This window comes from Panthera tigris, chromosome B3, assembly GCF_018350195.1.
Source record: "Panthera tigris isolate Pti1 chromosome B3, P.tigris_Pti1_mat1.1, whole genome shotgun sequence".
Classification (NCBI taxonomy): domain Eukaryota; kingdom Metazoa; phylum Chordata; class Mammalia; order Carnivora; family Felidae; genus Panthera; species Panthera tigris.
Window position 1 is genome coordinate 7,571,529 of NC_056665.1, and position 17,999 is coordinate 7,589,527.

Here is a 17,999-nt window from a genome sequence, read left to right on the forward strand (position 1 = left end):
CAGCTCTCGTTTTCTCTTGCCCACTTGTCTTCTTTCCTCTCAATCCGTTGTCTCGGCCACGGTGGCCTCTAGCCTTAATGCCAAGGCAGACAACCACCAAGGTCTGGACCTCACCCTTCACTTTGCTCCTCTAGGACCTCATCCCGATTCCTAGTACATTGAACCTCTTTCTTTCCACTGGTTCCTTCTCTTCTGTTTTCAACTAAAGACCTTCTCTTTGATTTCCTGTCTCCTGGAGCTTTAGACCTTGGTGTCAACCTCCACTCATTCCCTGGGGCTTTGTGCCTCCAGCGAAGCCCCAAATACCACCTTGTCTTCCTTTAAGGTGCCTGTTTAATCCCATCCGCCCCTCCCCCGCTCTCACCAGTCTACTCTGGCCCTTATTGACCAGGCAGCAGCTCTCAGATGGGGGTCCGGGGTTCCCGCGGGGGTCCCTAAGACCCTCTCAGGGAGACCATGAGGTGGAATCTGACATGTCCTTTGCCCTCTTCACTTCCATTCTCCTGTGGGGGTGCCGTGGACTTTTCCAGAGGCCACGTGCCGTGTGATAACATCATTGCCCTGATGACCAAGGGAGTTTGTGCTAATGGCAGTGTCTTGTTTTAAAATTTTCTGTTTGCATTCCAAAATGGGAAATAGTGAAAGGTATAATCTACACATGCAAAAGCTCTTTGAGGCTCTCAGTAATTCTTTTTAGAAGTTTATTCATTTATTTTTGAGAGCGAGAGAGTGAGCATGGGAGTGGCAGAGAGAGAGGGAGAGAGAGAGAATCCCAAGGAGGCACCTTGCTGCCAGCCCAGAGCCCGGTGAGGGGCTCTGACTCGCAAACGGTGAGATCATGACCTGAGCCAAAACCAAGGCTTGGATGCTCAGTCGACTGAGCCCCCTCGGTAATTTTTAAGAGTAAAAAGGAGTTCTGAGACCAAGAAGGTTGAGAACGTTGGCATCGAGCCTGGTGGCCTCCACAGGTCCATGTGTGAATGAGAAGAAGTCCCGTCTGGGTGCACAGAGCCTCACGCCAGGTGCTGGGTGTCATCAAGGTGTGCAGACTGGATTTAATCTCCCATTCATCCCTTTATCCTTTTGCTTGGGTGCTTTGAGAAGTGCACGGACTCCCTGACTACACGGTGACCCCGTGTTTGGAAAACACCCCAACCAGTGTGCCACCCCAGCTCTCCTCTTCCCCAGTTTATCCTGCACAGACCGGCTTTGTTCCCATCACTTCCAGCTCTAAGGGTCTCACTGGTTCCCACTGCCCCCTGGATGAATTCCAGACTTCTCGATGTTCAGTGTGGCAGCGAGAGTCCTGCACCATCTAGCCTCCACTCCCCCTTGCAGCTTTATTTCCCAGTGCTGCTCGACATGAACTCTGTGCCCTGGCACAACCTTTCTTTCCTGTGTTCCCATCTCAGCCTCCAGCATCGCCTTGAACTCTTCTCCGGGTCTCTGCCCAGGAGCCACGAAGTCAGGGGTGGTGCTGGCTCCTCTGTGTCTCCTGTCACGCCCAGAAGCACCTCGTAGTTGATAGGTGGGGTGGAGAGTGCACGGGGGCTTGGAGTCAACGGGCTGAGGTATGGAGCCTTGCTTTGTCGCACACCAGCCGAGGGACTTCGAGCATGTGACTCACCCCTCCAAACGTAAGAGGAGCTCCCTCCTCTGTAGGGGGAGAGTGCCGGCCGTCTCCTAGGGTGGCTGTGGGAAGCAGATACTCAGTGAAGGTTAGGTCCCTTCTTTTTTTCTGAAAGAGAGCAGCGTACTTTCAGACCAAAGGGAAATCATGCAAAGGTGTTGCCATGTTCTACCTGTGGTGTCCCACTGGCTGGGAAACACGGATTCCTCCCCCGGGGCCTCACTTCTTCCTGAAAGCTGATCAGTTTGGATGCATGCTTAATTACTTCGGGATTCTGCCACTTGTCCAAAATATCCTGGTTACCCAAGAGCCCTTCTGTCTGGGCACCAGCGGATTTATCTTCTTACTGGTCCAGAAAGAGAATCACATCCCTCTTACCGATCCAGGCATTCAGATTTATCAGATGCCCTTTACTTGAAGAGTCTTATATCAGTGAAAGCCATTCATTGTCCCCCTAATGAGATAACTCCATTTAGAGGGGCGGGGACTTGCTCTAAGTCACATGGAAAGTCAGTGGAGAAGGAAGGCCTTGAACTTGACTCTTTCCCCGTCAGACGCTCTTCTTTACTAAGCTGAGTGCCACTGGAGAACAGAGACTGTCTTCTTCACCTCTGTATCAACAGCACTCAGCCCACAGCCAAGCATGGAACAGGTGCTTAGTAAGGATTTTGTTGAATTTATGAAAGAATAAAGCTGGTCCCAGGATGGGCTTTGAGCATATCTTAGAAATAGCTAACTACTTACTCCCCAGGGAGAGTAACCCTTTCCTTCCTCCTTCCTTCCTTCCCTCCCTGCCTCCCTCCCTCCCCTTCCCTTCTTTTGTTCATTCAATGGGTATTTATTTGCCAAGCTCAGTTATAGGTACTGGTGATACAGCAATGAACCAAATAGGCAATGTCTCTGACTTCCATGGAGGTTAACTTTTGTTTGGTGAGACAGATGATAAACAAGCAAATAATTTTTCAAAGTGATGCTGGGCAGTGACAAATCCTCAAAAGAAGAGAATAGTTGGGGGTGGGGAGGACTGGACAGTGTGAGGGCAGGGGTTAGCAGTAGCTTACCTGTAGAAGTGATCAGAGGAGGCCATATGATTGTTTAATGAAGTGAGAGAGCCAATCTAGCAGATACGTTATGGGTTAGAACTCTGCAGGTAGAAGGGACAACATGTGCAAAGGCCCCGAGGCAAGAGCAGGCTGGTCATGCTAGTGACCTTGTCAGACAGCAAGGTCAGTGTGACTGAAGAAGAGGAAAGGAGCGTGAGGTAGGAGATGGGATCAGAGAGGTGATGGAGAGCAGTGCGTACCCCGTGGACCTTTGACTTTGACTTTCAATGAGATGGGAAGCCGCTGGAGGCGTTTTGAGAACAGGAGCATCCCAAGCTGACATATTTAAAAGGGTCTCGTTGCCAAGGTAGGTTAAGTGGAGTGGATTTCTGTTTTTCAGACGAGTTTATTAGTTTAAAAACTAGATAAATTCATGGACTTGTAAGTATTTTTTAATTTTTCTCGAGAGCTGGCTAAACCCCTCCTCTGCTTCGTCCCTGAAGAGCAGGTGGGGGCCTCCCTCGCAGCCCCGGGGAGGGAGCTGGGCCATCTTCGGTTCAGGAGGTCCCTTCCCCTGTCGTCTTGCCCACAGGAGATTGGAGCAGAACTTCTTCAACTGCAGCTGTGACATCCGCTGGATGCAGCTGTGGCAGGAGCAGGGGGAGGCCAAGCTCAGCAGCCAGCACCTCTACTGCATCAACGCGGACGGCTCCCAGCTGCCCCTCTTCCGCATGAACATCAGCCAGTGTGGTGAGTGAGCCGCCTGGCACCGCGCTCCGGGGAGGCATCCCTCACACCCCAGACACGGCCCTGCGCAGTGGCCTGGAGAGCCAGGGCCTTTCCCCCACCGGCCTTGAACTCTGCACGGGGTGCAGGTCTAGCTTACCGTTTACCTCCTTGGTGATTCCTGTTCCTTCATGAGCCAGGCGTGAGAAGGCTGGTTTCAGGAATGAAGATGGGTTAAGGGTGTCCCTTGTCAGTGGACCACAGTTGACCCGCTTGTCAACCAGACCCGGAGGAGTATGTCTCAAAGCATGGTTTCTGGACCTTTCTGTATCAGGAGAATCTCAGGTACTTCAGAAAAGCAGGTTCCCGGGCTCCACAGACTTACAAGATCCCAGAATGTCTCAGGATGGGTCTCGGGAATCTGAATTCCTAGCAAACTCCTTGTGGGAGTCCGAAGCAGACTAAAGCTTGACAAGCAGTGCCCAAAGTGGAAGATGCCGTTTGACGTCATTGCTGGAGCTGCCCCACCCCCACCCACGAGGTCTGACATCTGCCCAGGAGGTGCAGGGACTTGTGGCCTTCCCGGAGCTCCAGCAGCTGGTGCCAAAAGTGCCAGCATCCAGACCAGGGACGAAGTTTTGGTGTTAAGTGTTCGCTTACCTTTCCCCTCATCCTGTCCTCCCTCCCAGACCTTCCCGAGATCAGCGTGAGCCACGTCAACCTGACCGTACGAGAGGGTGACAATGCCGTCATCACTTGTAATGGCTCTGGATCACCGCTGCCTGACGTAGACTGGATAGTCACTGGCCTGCAGTCCATCAACACCCACCAGGTAGGCGTCCGAGGCTCCGGCCCCATCGGGAGGCTGGGGAGGGAGCCCTCGCCCTAGTCTAAATGAGCTAGATCATGAATAGAAGCAGGGCATGGGAGGATAAGGAAGGGGAAGGAGAGTTCGTGCAGACTTCATTTTCACCCAGCTGCAGTCTTTTCTTGCCAGCTTGATCTTAAACATGCCAGTAAGTTTCTCTGTACCTTAGTTTTCTCATCTGTAAAATGGGTATAGGCTACCATTCACCTTCTAGGGTAAATGGGAGGGTTTCCTGGGCTCTTGGCTATAGAGAGCCTGGCCCTTGGTGCGCACAGCAGCAGGAAACGCCTCCTTCACTTGCTGCACTGCTTTCTTTTTGGTTCCTGAAGGTGCTTGGGAGTTGGGTGGGGAGTCACTTTGTAGAAACCGATTCCTTCTTTTTGTCGGGGTTTCAGACCAATCTGAACTGGACCAATGTGCACGCCATCAACCTGACCCTGGTGAACGTGACAAGTGAGGACAACGGCTTCACCCTGACGTGCATCGCGGAGAACGTGGTGGGCATGAGCAATGCCAGCGTCGCCCTCACCGTGCACTGTGAGTGGCTGCCGTTAAGGGGGTGGCTGTGCTGTGCACCAAGGTGATGGCAGCGTGGGAGGCGGGGCAGGTGTTCGAGGAGTTAGTCCTGGGCTGGTAACTCCAGAAAGGCTGTCCCTGTCCCCCAGGAGGTGGCATGCTTCCACCTCATCTATGTTTCAGAATACCCCACAGTTGACCCAAGTCTGCCTTCTGTTACCCCCTAGAAGGTCATGGGAAGTAGCCCTCCAGGTGCGCTGGACCCGGGAGGCTCGGGTAAAGACGGCCATCCCTTCCCCCTCCTTGGGGACGGTGGTGGGGAAACCGCTTGTCCCCCCAGTCTTTTCAGAGCTGGCCGGGGAAGAACTGGGATTCCCACCCCAGTTTCTGGAAGGCTGCCCCGGGACGCGGGAGACTCTGAGTCCTGGGAGTCAGCTGGCGTATCCCCCGCAGACCCTCCGCGCGTGGTGAGCCTGGAGGAGCCCGAGCTGCGCCTGGAGCACTGCATCGAGTTCGTGGTGCGTGGCAACCCACCGCCCACGCTGCACTGGCTGCACAACGGGCAGCCGCTGCGTGAGTCCAAGATCACCCACGTGGAGTACTACCAGGAGGGCGAGGTGTCCGAGGGCTGCCTGCTCTTCAACAAGCCCACCCACTACAACAACGGCAACTACACCCTTATCGCCAAAAACCCGCTGGGCACGGCCAACCAGACCATCAACGGCCACTTCCTCAAGGAGCCCTTCCCAGGTGAGGGCGGCGCGGCCTTCCGGTGCTCGGATTCCTTCCGGGGAGCATGCGGGGCGGGGCAGTGGTAGAGAGAAGGCACAGCGTCAGCCTCCATACCGCCACCTCGGGTCACAGACTCACCCGGGGGCGTGTTCATCCCCCACCAGCATTTTGAGTAAATCAGGTAAAGCTGTTGTTTTTCATCAGGCGTCGCAGTGAAAAGCCAGACCCTCTCGGGAGTGTGCAGCTGTGTGCATATGGACGTGCCCCTTTATGGTAGAGAGAGGGACTGAGAGCTAGACAAGAAAGACGGAGACTCTCGACCCAGCCGTTTATGGGTTGTGAAATTCTGGGCGTGATGGTTTGCTTTTCTGAGCCTCAGTTCCTTCATCTGTGCAATGGGCATGACGATACCACTCCTGTAAGAATCGCAGGCCTCTTAAATGACTTAAGGTGTGCAAAGCGCATGCCACAGGCTTTGACACCTAATGATGGTTCGACGACCTTCTGTTGCAGTGGTTTCAGGGTCTGTCCCGTTCAACCCCACATTTAACAGATGGGTGCACTGAACCTCCTTCTACTTGCTGGTTAGTAGCAAGGCTTGGCGAGAGTGTAGGCTTCCAGCTCTGAGCTTTCTCTCCCGTTCTGTGGTGAGCTAGTGGGGTGGGGGTGTGGGGGGTGTGGTACCTGAGGTCATCAGCCAGCGGTGGTGCTAATGCTAAGTGGACCTTTGAGTACTGAAGGAACTTTGTTGGTTTGACTGTTTGGGAGGTGACTCTGTCTTTCTCTGCCTGGGCTACAGTATTTCGAATACCTTCCTAAGTCGGAGGAGCAGAAAACACCCAAAGAGTTTAGTGCACGTGTGGGTAGCCTCTCTCGGTGGGTTCAGCAGTTGATGGCTTTCCGTCAGCGAAACCCGGGATCTTTGATGACCTTGGTGATTTCTGCTGGGAACAGGCTGGATGACCTTCAGTCTCCAGATCGCAGGGGTTCTGCTGAGGTTAAGGGGAGTGTGAAGACTGGTCTCAGGGGCGCGTGCACACCCCCCCCTCCCCCCGCCCCCCCCCCCCCCCCACGGGGCAGCCAGAGCCAGCACTGTGCCACATCTGCTTACGTGCAGGTGACTTCAGAGCCCGCACATAACAGAGGCCGCAGCTCCAGGAGATCCTGTGTATCTCAGTGCAAGGAGAACCCAACGGGACGCTCCAACAGGGAAACTCCGGAGAATGAGGCTGCGTGGGAGGCCACGTTCTTGCCACTGAGGCCCGGGGGGAGGAGGGTGGTGCACAGTCGCTCAGGAGAGGGTCTAGAACGCTCTGGTGTTTAAGACCCTGGCATTCCTGTTTGGTCCGGCATTTCCAGCACCGCCCCCAGCATGCCCAGCCGAAAGCTTCGGCTTTTCCCACCGTGGGCCACGCCATCCCTGCTTTGGGAGCTGGAGGAGTCCCGGGGGCACTGTGGAAGCAGCAGCTTTTAGCTGCAGAGATACTTTGCTCTTAGGGGCACATAGTCAGGCCAGGCCTTGCTGGTGTGAGGGGCTAGAGAGGCCCTTTTGCCCTGCCTCTGTCTGCCTAGTGATGAGAGAATGAATTCTAGTTTTTAAAGAGGAGACTGTGCGCTCCCTGATGGGCAAGGAATGAAGTCCCCTGAGGCAGCATGTTTCCAAAGGGAAGCTCCTGGGGCCTGGAGAGAGCAGGGAGCCCTCGAATACTCAGGAGGGAGGGTGAGTCACTCTGGGCTCCTCCCCACAGAGGCTGCCCTGAGAGCCGTTCTCTGTATCCTCCCAGCCTTACAGGCACCCTTTTCTGTCCCCAAGAGACACAGCATCCCCATCTCATGGTCTCTGGAGACCCTTGCCACCTTATCAACTCTCCTTAGGCCAGTGGTTCTTAAAGAGGGGTCCCCGGACCAGCAGCGTCACCATCACCTGGTGTTAGAACCAGATGCTTGAGCCCCACTCGGACCTGCTGAATCAGAAGCCCTGGGGTGGGGTCCAGAGCTCCACACTTTAACAAGCCCCCGGGCGACTTGGTGCTCCCTCGTTCGTAATCCGCTGCCTCGGTGGTGTTCGGTGGGCGTGAGGGGAGAGTCACAGGGAGGCCCGAGGGGAAACCGCCCACCCGCAGGGACTTCCTCAGAGCCACGTGCACCCTGCCAGGGCCACCCTGTGCGGAAGTCTGCTTGCTTTATGAATCTGAAGGAATCAATGCATGATGAAAAGGCAGTGACAGGGAAAAGATGGGCCAACGTCAAAACGTCTAAAACGTTCGGGAGAGTAAATTACCTGGAGGAGCAGGCAGTCCGCCTCGTACCCGCCGAGCCCTGGCTGGAAGGCTGTCTGTGGATTCCTGCTCTTCTCTTTTGCCACGAGGGTGTCGGGACGTCCCACTTATGTTTATCACAGGTGGTCCTCTCTCGCTCTCGGGCAAGCGGAGCATGGAGATTAAGAGCGAGGGTTCTGAAATCAGACAGACCGAGGTGCAAATCCCTTCTGCGAGCCTGCCAGACAGGCGGCCCTGTGCTCCGAGGACGGGGTTGGCGCTTGGTACGTGATTGGCGTGTCACGAAGGACGATCACTACCCTGCCTCTGCTTCTTCATCTGTAGGATGGGCACAAGAACAACAGCTCCCTGCCTAAGTTGCCCTGAGGAGGAAACGCAGTGACGAGTGCCAAGGGGGCTCAACAACAGCTGTTAGCTCTTAAACCGGGATTCTTGGGATGTGGAGGGATGCGATGAATTTAGGAATCTAAATCGCTCATCAGCTCTGTGATCTCAGGCAAATTACTCCGCCCCCTGCCTCTATCTCGAAGGCAGTGGTGAAGATTAGCTCGCCCATGGTGGATTCATCCACCTCCAGTACTGACAACCGTGCTTGGCACAGAGTAAGCCCAGAGTACCGTTGGTTTTAATTTTTTTTGAAAACCCACAAGGGCACCTGACAAGGGGATCTATGTTGGGGGCAAAACAAGATCTAAAGGTGAGGGTCTCCTTTCCTGACTCCTCATGGTCCTGAGACCCACGGGAGAGATTTGATTGGAATGAATATATTTAATGGGACATTCTGGAAATGCGGAGGGTTCCATCAGTAAGGATTTTCTCAGTAGGACATTAAAACAAAAATGTTCTGGAAAAGTTGTGTGTGTGTGTGTGTGTGTGTGTGTTTCCAAACTGTCCATGCTGAACAGAGAGAAGGACTAGAATATTCAGCATGGCATCCAGCCTTTGGTGAAGGAGGTCCCTGGAAGGGTTGGTTAGAGAGGATGGTTCAGGAAGCATGGAGCTCAGTCCTCTTTGAGGTTCTAGGACCTTAGAGGGGGTACCAGAGGGGATCAGGGCATAGGAGTGGGAAGCCAGGAAAAATCAGGGATTCACGTGTCCAGAGCGGAGGGCCAGGAGAGGCTGGGGGTGACTGCAGGGTGGGCTGTAGTCTGGGAGAGAATGTGAAGTTGGAGATCCTTAGATGTGATAGAAGGAGGAATGTTGTTAAGGGGTGTGTGTGTGCGTGTGTGTGTGTGTGCATGTGTTTTCCTGCACACGTACAACAAACATCTGAGAACCCTTGACAGAATATTTAGGAATAAGTGAGCTGCCATAGCTCTTAAATTCTCATTTTTTACTTGGCCGGGAAGTCCAGTTCCTTCACTGAGATTTTTACAACAGCAGAAGCAGAATTCCCTCGGGACGCTGGGTACAAACGAAGGGAGAAATCATTGCCCTCGAGCTCTCGGCCTCTGTCCAGGCTGGTTTCCTTGCCCTGAGGAACTTGTGGAGACCAGCACGTGGTCACAGGCTGCTGGTGCCCGGTCCAGGGGTGGGGGGCAGGGGAGTGGGAAGGAGGTGTTCCTCCCCGTGTTTGAGTCCCTGGCAGCTGAGTGCAGGGGTGCTGGGACGGGGCTCCTGTGCGGGATGCGCGGTGAGAGCGGGTGCTGTGGCATGGCTTCCCTTCTTCCAGCTGAAGCTGGGGCATCTGTTCTCACCAACAAGTCTCCGTCCGGCTCTTTGTCTGGACGCAGGCTGCTGCCTCCCTTCTCCCTTCTTTGGGCCTTATCGGCTTTCCCTGCAAGGCTCTTCTTGACGCGATTTGGGACTGGAGGGGTGCAGTCTGGGACTGGGGGAGCATTGCACACATGCCCATGCCCGCCGCGGTCACTCTCAGACAGCGCTGTGGCATATGGGTCCAGTCATCTCCCCGGCTGCTGGTGGGGTCAGAGGTGAGGACCACTCCTGGTACAGCTGTCCTCTTCCAGTGCAAAATTCCAGGTTAGAGGAGACCCATGAAGTCCCTGTTCCGAGGCTCACGTGCTTCCTGGACGGGAGAATGTTCCTAGGCTCCAGCAAGGGAGCTAAGCACGGAGGCTGATTGGGAGATTTCGGGGTTCACAGATGTGGCCAAAACATTTGGCTGACCTGAGACTATTCTCTAATAAATGGGAGCCTTGTGAGAAATAAGCAGATCGGTGTTAATTATGGATTGATCTGGCACCTCTCTTTCCTCGGGCTCTGAAACCAAGGGTAGAACCCCTTCTCCTCCATCCTTCCCACAAATCAGGCATTTGGTTACGTGCAATTCAGAAAAGGTGGTAGCATGATGGGCAGGCTCAGGAATTTGGAGAAAGCTCCCTTGGTCTTCCTCAAATGGTGCAAAATGGACAACAGACAGGCCATTTATTTTCTTACGTATATATAACATATATATTAATCATGTATATGCAACATATATATTATATATATCATACATATATGTATATTAATTTAAGTTAAGTTAATTTAAGTTAAATTAAGTTCTAGTTAGTTAACGTACAGTGCAATATTGGTTTCCAGAGTAGAAATCAGTGACTTACCACTTAAATACAACACCCAGTGCTCATCACAAGTGCCTCCCTTAATCCCCATCACCCGCCCAGCCCACCCCCCACCCACCTCCCTCCACCGGCCCTCAGCTTGCTCTTTGTCAGTGACAGTCTCTTGTGGTTTGCTTTGCTCTATTCTCTTTCCCCCCTTCCCATGTGCTCATCTGTTTTGTTTCTTAAATCCCACATATGAGTGAAATCATACGGCATGTGTCTTTCTCTGATTGACTTATTTCGCTTAGCATAATACATTTCTAGCTCCATCCATGTCACTGCAAATGGTAAGATTTCATTCTTTTTGATGGCTGAGTGATAGCCATACCACATTGTCTTTATCCATTCATCAGTCGATGGACATTCGGGCTCTTTCTATGGTTTCGCTATTGGTGATAATGCAAGCCATCTGTTAATGGTACATTCACTATAAATAGGACTTTCTCTAGACTCCTTCACAGAAAGCATCACTTTCTCCACAGGTAGAGAAGAAGATTTGCTGGTGTATGCTTAATGAGCCATAATTATAATGACGGTGAGGACTTAGCCAGTGAATGAATGAATGAATAGGTGAATGAGTTGTTCTTATTTTTCAGGGTGTGGTAGGCTTGTGGCAGAAGTAGATGTAATATAATGCAGTGGTTCTCAGAGGGACCAGCAGCATCAGAATCATCTGAAAAGTTGGTAGAAATGCAAATTGGCAAGACCTTCCCCAGACTTCCTGACTCAGAATCTCTGGGGTGAGGACCAATAATCTAGGTCTATTAAAAAAATATATATTTTTTGGAAAAAAATTTTTTTAAGACTTTTAACTCTTCATTTTGAAACAGTTTAAGATTTACCCCCAAAAGTAACAAAACAGTGCAAAGAACCTCCTTGTACCCATCGCCCAGCTTCCCCAAATGTTAGCATCTTACATAAACACAATCCCATGTGCAGACGCAGGATATTAACACCGACACTGCTATCCCATCTACAGACTTTATTCTTTATTTTTGTCCACTGGTGTCCGTTTTTCTCTAGGACCCAAAGCAGGGTCATAACACTGCACGTAATGCTACGTCACCTTATTCTCTTTCAGTCTCTAGGTTCCTCAGTCTGCCTTTGTCTTTCCTGAGCTGGACACTCTTGAAGAATACTCACTAGTTATTTTGTGGGCTTCCCCACAGTTTGGGTTTGTCTGCTCTCGTCTCACAATTCAATATGGGTTAATGCATTTTTTGGCACGAGCACCACAGAAATGATGCCGTGTCCTTTCAGGACATCATATCAGAGGGCACGTCTATACTTCTTATTACCGGTGACATTAACTTGGTCGACATCGTGTCTGCTACGGTTCTCCACTGCAAAGTGGTTTTTTTATTATTTAAACAAAGTTTTTTTTTTTTTTTTTTAATTATTTGAGAGAGAGAGAGAGAGAGAGAGAGGTAGGGAGGGAGACACAGAATCCGAAGCAGGCTCCAGGCTCTGAGCGATCAGCCCGGAACCCGACGCAGGGCTCGAACCTAGGAACCATGAGATCATGGCGTGAGCCGAAGTCAGATGATTAATCGACTGAGCCCCCCGGGCGCCCTGCAAAGTGATTTTTTTTCTCCCTTTGTAACTAAACGAGCATAATATTTTGAAACTTTGTAAATGTCTTGTTCCTTATCATGCGTTCACACGTTAATTTTAGCATTCATTGATGGTTCTTGCCTGAAACGGTTATTAACAGTGGTTATTTGTCAGTGGTAATTTTTCTAATTCCATCATTCCTTCTGTATTTATTAAGTGGAATTCATTCATTCAGTTATTTATTTATATTGGTATGGACTCATGGGTATTTATTTTGTCCTGTGACTTATGATGCATGTAGTTTGCTTGGGCTATACCATAAGGGAGTGTCACAGACTGGACGGCTTAAACAAGAGACATTTATTTCCTCCCAAGCCTGGAGGTTAGGTGTCCACAAGGTTGATGCCGTCTGAGGCCTCTCTCTTCCTTGGCTTGCAGACAGGTGTCTTCTTTTTTTCTCTTTAATTTTTTTTTAACGTTTATTTATTTTTGAGAGAGACCGTGCACGAAGTGGGGAGGGACACACAGAGAGAGGGACACACAGGATCCGAAGCAGGCCCAGGCTCTGAGCTGTCAGCACAGAGCCCGACGCAGGGCTTGAACCCATGAACCACGAGATAATGACCTGAGCCGAAGTTGGACACTTACCCGCCTGAGCCCCCCCAGGCGCCCGCAGATGGGTGTTTTCTTTCTGTATCTCTGCGTGGTCTTCCTTCCGTGTGTGTCTGTGTCCTCATATCCTCTCTTAGAAGGACACCAGCCGTACTGGATTAGCTTCCACCCTAATGACTTTATTTTAACTTAATACCTCTTTAAAGACCCTGTCTCTCCGTGCAGTCATGTTCTGAAGAACTGGAGATTAGGATCTCAACCATATGGATTTTGGGTGGAGATAATTCAGCCTATAACAATCCATGACTGTCTTTATTTATATTATTGCTTAACTGTCCCAAATTTGGTCATTGGAAGCTCCTTCACCTTGGCTCCTGTGTTCTTTGCCCGTGCCCCCATTAATTTGGAGCCCTTTCTTACTTTCCAGTACTATGAGATATTCCAGGTACATCTTATGCTTCCTCTGACCCAGGCCTGAAATGATGCATTTCTCCAGGAAGCCCTCATTCCTTTGATTGGAGAAAGACAGTGCTCACGCCCTAGATGGTCCTATTCCCTGCTAGAATTTGAGAATCTCTGATAGAGTGGTTATGAGCTCAGACTTGGATTTGAATTCAGCTCCTTCTGTGCCCTCTTGGATGAGTGAGATGCGGTTCCTTCCTTAACCTCCGTAAGCTTGTTTCTGTTTCTGTTAAACGGGGATAGTGCTCTCCACCTGCTCGGATGCTTGTAAGGATCGAGCGATGTGTGACATAGAGCATGTAGCTCAGCCCCTGGCTCATAATCGATGTCTAATAATGACGAGCTTTCACTGTTAGGTGAGCCATTTCTAGAGGCAAAGATCCAGTACCACATTTTCGTCCGGGGGTCGGGCAGAGTCATAGAGGGATTCCCAGGAACGTCTCCGGGACCCGCCAGAATAAACTCCACGTGTCAGTTTGAGGAATTCAGTCTTGGGGTCATAGCTGCTGGCATTTTCAGGGAAGGTCCGGGGAAGCCCACCCGTGCAGCATTTCTTCTTGGCTCTGAGGTACCACCAACACCCCCAGCACTCTGGGTACCCGAAGGACGGAGCACCGTGGGTGAGACGTTGTGTCTCGTTTTAATTTTCCGTCTCATAGGCCCCAGGTGGGCCGGGCCACCTCCCTCGAAGCTAGGAGCTTTCTCTCTCCTTCCTTCCCACTTGGAAGACCACCTCCTGAAGGGGTTGTGTAGTGTGGAGGAGGGGTGGATATGCCAAGGAGTTTAGTTTTCAGTTGCCGGGTGACGGGGGAATCATGGCGAATGGGGGAGGTCGCAGCTATTAGGAAGCTAGGGTGCATCTGTTCTGGTTTTTATTACACTTGTTAATTATCTCTTTGTCTTTTTTGCAGAGAGCACGGATAACTTTGTCTCTAGTAAGTCTGCTTTACTTTCTGCTTTGGAACTGATTCATTCTGATACTTTCAGTAATTATTGAATCCACCTAGCCCGCTTTCCTATTCCACGGCCGCCCCCAGACCCCTGGCAGCTGAGAGCATCTGAGTGAATTGTGAAGGTCAGCCGGAGAGTAGAAATACCTCTTAGGAAGCTCCAGGTGCACGCCTCTTGGGCTCTTGGCCTCAGTTTCCCCCAGGGAGTTCTCGGAGGTCTGAGCCTGTTGTGGGTCTCCCTGCCTGGATGGGAAGGAGGGATGTGGGGTTTCATATTCCCGGGTAAGACCCCTGTTGGTCAACCCTGTTCTTGTGGAGAGAACGGGGAGCCTCTACACCTGTGTTCCTCACCTGCTCTGAGGACCCCAGACTCTGGCTGGGACTCACCTTGTGAGTGATTTACCAGCTCTCCTGATAGGCTTGTGTGTCCTCAAGTGGAATTATCGAGGCTCAGTTTATAAGCAGTTTGGGGCTAGGACTAGACAATGTGGTGTTTTGCTCATGGACTGTGGGGAAACCTGTATTTATTGCTTTTCCTTCTGTCCCCTGTGGGAGAGCAGCGGGCACTCATTTCTGCCCTGTGTGTGGGCTGAGATAGTGGACAGTCCTACCGAGCGCACCCCTTACCGTTTGGCACAGACGTGAAGATCGTCTGTGATTCCTTTATTTGTCCTTGGTCTGAGAGGTCTTGTCATCTCACAGAATGTCCCTCCAGAGATTTCTGAATTGGGGCCGTTTCGTGGCCAGGAGGTGACTTGAGACAGAGGACAAATGGACACTTGGCTTCCCGTCCAGGCTTTGCTGGGAAAAGGTGGTGCCTCCTGGTCAGATGGACCTTCTTGCGTCTTACCCTGAGCTGCCATTGTCCTGACCTCTGCGGTAGGGGAGCGGACACTGGGCTGTTCTTGGAGCCGCGGGCCTCCTGGGTCTTGCTGAGGAGTAAAGAGAGAGAGAGAGAGGAGGGGCCCTGGGGAGCCCGGGACAGGAGCAGGAGAGCCCACAACAGAGGGTAGCCGAGCATCAGCACCAGCTGCCATCACCACCAAATGTGCCCAGTGCAGACCCTGGCCGGGATCCCAAACCATTTTTTCTACCCCTTTGTACCTAATAGTTCATGGCCCACGTGGCCCAGGTGACATTGCTTGTTCTGGAATGGGGGCAGGGGGATGGCAGTGAGGGTACTTTATTCCTTGCAGAGTTTGCCCTTGAGCTGTCAGCACCAGCTAGGCAGCCTGAAGGGGCCTGGTCCCTGGGGACTCCTGCAAAGCCTGAGGAGGTCCGACAGTCAGAGTCTGGCTTGAAGGGGATGTTCTCCAGCAGGAACTCCTGAGGGGTCCTTGAGATTCGGGCGGGGACTGTGGCTGAGACCAGTGAGAGCCAACCTCCTCCTCCTCTTCTGTTTGGTTTTCAGTCTACGATGTGAGCCCCACGCCCATCACTGTGACCCACAAACCGGAGGAAGACACTTTTGGGGTGAGTCACTTTTTGATCAAGGGGAAGGTGTTCACTAAGGAAGTTGTTTTCAGACTTCGTTTTAGTAGCTGACGTTTTACCTTGCTTGGAGCCTGTGTATACAGCAGAGAAAAGAACAAAACTGTGATGAATGACCTCCTTTCAGGTGTTTGAAACCTGCCTTGTTTGATGAGAATAAGTCATTGTTTGAGGAAGTCTTTGAGGAGCCGCTGTAGGCCCTAGGGCTCCGAAGAGAACGGTTTGAAAATCCCCGCTGTTAGGAGCCTGGATGGGCCTGATTTGAAGGGGACGCTAGCCACACAAGTCTCCTACGAAAGTCGAAGTTGCTCAGAGCGTATCCTTGGGTGGGTTTTTCAAGCCCCCCACCTCCCCTGCCTGACTCTCAGAGCCAGAGATTTCTCTGGAGAGGGGAGCAAAGGGGGCTTTTTTAGAGTCCAGATCTCCTAGAACGTTCTGGATAAGAATATTCTGTAAAGAATGTCAGCGTGAAGGTACAGAGTTTTTTGTTTGTTTGTTTTTTGCTTTCTTTGTTGTTGTTCATTAAAATAACAAACAGGGGCACCTGAGTGGCTCAGTCGGTTAAGTGTCTGACTCTGGACTTCAGCTCAGGTTATGATCTCACGGTTTATGAGTTCAAGCCCCACCTTGGATTCTGGCCAGGCATTATGGAGTCTGCTTGGGATTCTCTCTTTACCTCTCTCTCTCTGCCCCTTCCCTGCTTGTGCTCCTTTCTCTCCCTCTCTCTCTTTCGAAATAAATAAACTTAAAAAAAAAACAAAAACGACAACAAACAATAGACAAACCCCTCTGAAACCACCCTTGCACTGCGGATGATGGCTCCCAGATGAGAGGCTGAATCATGGAATGTTCTCTCATCCAGTTGGGGAATTAATTTTCTTTTAATGTGCTGAACGTCTCATGAATTACTGCTTCTAAAGACTTCACTCAAGTCTTTACAAAGTCCTGAATGGGCTGCAGCTGTGCCTGCGGTGGGACCGCTTTCATTTGGGCGCATGTGGGTTTCCCGTGACTGTTCTCAACCGTCTGCTTTTGGCCCCTCCAGGTATCCATAGCTGTTGGACTTGCTGCTTTTGCCTGCGTCCTGTTGGTGGTTCTCTTCATCATGATCAACAAGTACGGTCGACGGTCCAAATTTGGAATGAAGGGTAAGGTGGGATTTTCATTTGCAAGGGTCTCGTGGGGGAACCGTGGTTCCTTTTGATCAAAAGATGCGGTTTTAATTCTCCCTTCGCTCTCCAGGAGGGCCTGTCTGGTAGTGTGCTTAAGTGGTCCTGGTGGAGACGCCTGTCTACACCTTATTATTGGTAGTGATGGATTGGAAGCTGTGTTGGTGTCTGCGGGGGCCAGACTGTGGGTTGCCTGGTTTTGCCGTGATTGCCGGAAGCATCGCGTAGCTTGGCTGCTGCGTGAGGGTAGTTTGTGAAGGCCGTTGGTAAGAAAAAGGACTCCTTGTTGGAGTCACTTGGTTTCTCTCTTGCCACACTTGCCTTGGATTTGGGATGAGAAGGTATCAGCACGGCTAGATGTGGGGCGGTGGACCCTGGCTTTGGGAGGTTGCCCGTGCAATGGCATTTCCGCACGTAGCTCTACACAGTGTCCCGGAACGGATGCCAAGATCAACATGGTTGCTGAATCTGCTGGCCAGCTTCCACAACGCCGAGGACTCAGCCCGTTATGGCCAGGGTGGGCTGTGCGCTGAGGCTTTTCCACCAAGGCTCAGGGTGGGGGAGTGGCACAAAAGGGGTTAACACGGTGAATTAGCATCCATCTGCCCAGTCCCAGGGATGGATCAGACCAGATGGCTCCAGGGAGGCTGGGTACCAGTTCTCAAGCAGAAACTTGAATTTCAGGACCTCTTCCCCTCTGGGGTTTCCTTTTATGGCTGGTGTCAGACGAGAGGTAGGTAGGGAAGGATGATGAAAAGGTCCAACAAGCTGGCAGGTTGCTAGCTAGGATCCAGGTTGGGGCTTTCTGGTGAGAGTATGGCATCCACAGAGATGAATTTCTGCAGCTTCTACACATGAACTGGTATCTGTGGTGAGGGTCCTGACCTCTGGACTCTGGGACTGAAGGAGGGCACAAGAATGAGATCTCCAGGGACTGTGGTCCCCTGAACTCATGCACATGTTTGAGTGTACGTGGCGGTGGGGTCGCAAGGGGGTCTGGAACGGAACTAGTCCCCCTCTTCTGTTACACTCTCAAAATATCCTGTGACTCCCCCAAAAGTTGAGAATGCTGATACTCAGCAAAAGATACCTATAGAAAAATAGAAAGATGGAAAAGAGGAGGGCAGACTACGGGCTTCTTAGAAGCTCCCTGCCTCTGTACTCTCTTTCCGTTCTTGATTAAGCCGAACAGGTCACAGCGAGGCAAGCCAGGTTTTCTTGAATCATACGAAATATTTTGAGCCGGAGAAATAATGTGTGCAGGCCAGTTATAAAGAGGGGATGGAAGTTTGACCCAAAGCCCCATGACTTCAGCAAGATCAGACCACTGGGAGGCACCTTGATTGGAGATGCCTCATCTGCACGTGCTCCCCTGTGCCAGACAGGGCTTCACAGAGGTGGAG

General features: G+C 51.6%; 1 protein-coding gene across 2 annotated transcripts in view; it reads left to right on the top strand.

Moving 5' to 3' along the window:
- Positions 1 to 17,999, top strand: part of NTRK3 (neurotrophic receptor tyrosine kinase 3) — a 538,866-nt gene that overhangs the window by 277,712 nt on the left and 243,155 nt on the right. For both annotated transcript variants that reach the window (XM_042988103.1, XM_042988104.1), the window contains 7 exons: positions 3,266 to 3,423; positions 4,089 to 4,231; positions 4,663 to 4,804; positions 5,237 to 5,533; positions 13,898 to 13,921; positions 15,348 to 15,409; positions 16,473 to 16,575. In XM_042988103.1, coding sequence (XP_042844037.1) covers positions 3,266 to 3,423; positions 4,089 to 4,231; positions 4,663 to 4,804; positions 5,237 to 5,533; positions 13,898 to 13,921; positions 15,348 to 15,409; positions 16,473 to 16,575 — 929 coding nt within the window. The remainder of the gene's footprint in view (positions 1 to 3,265; positions 3,424 to 4,088; positions 4,232 to 4,662; positions 4,805 to 5,236; positions 5,534 to 13,897; positions 13,922 to 15,347; positions 15,410 to 16,472; positions 16,576 to 17,999) is intronic.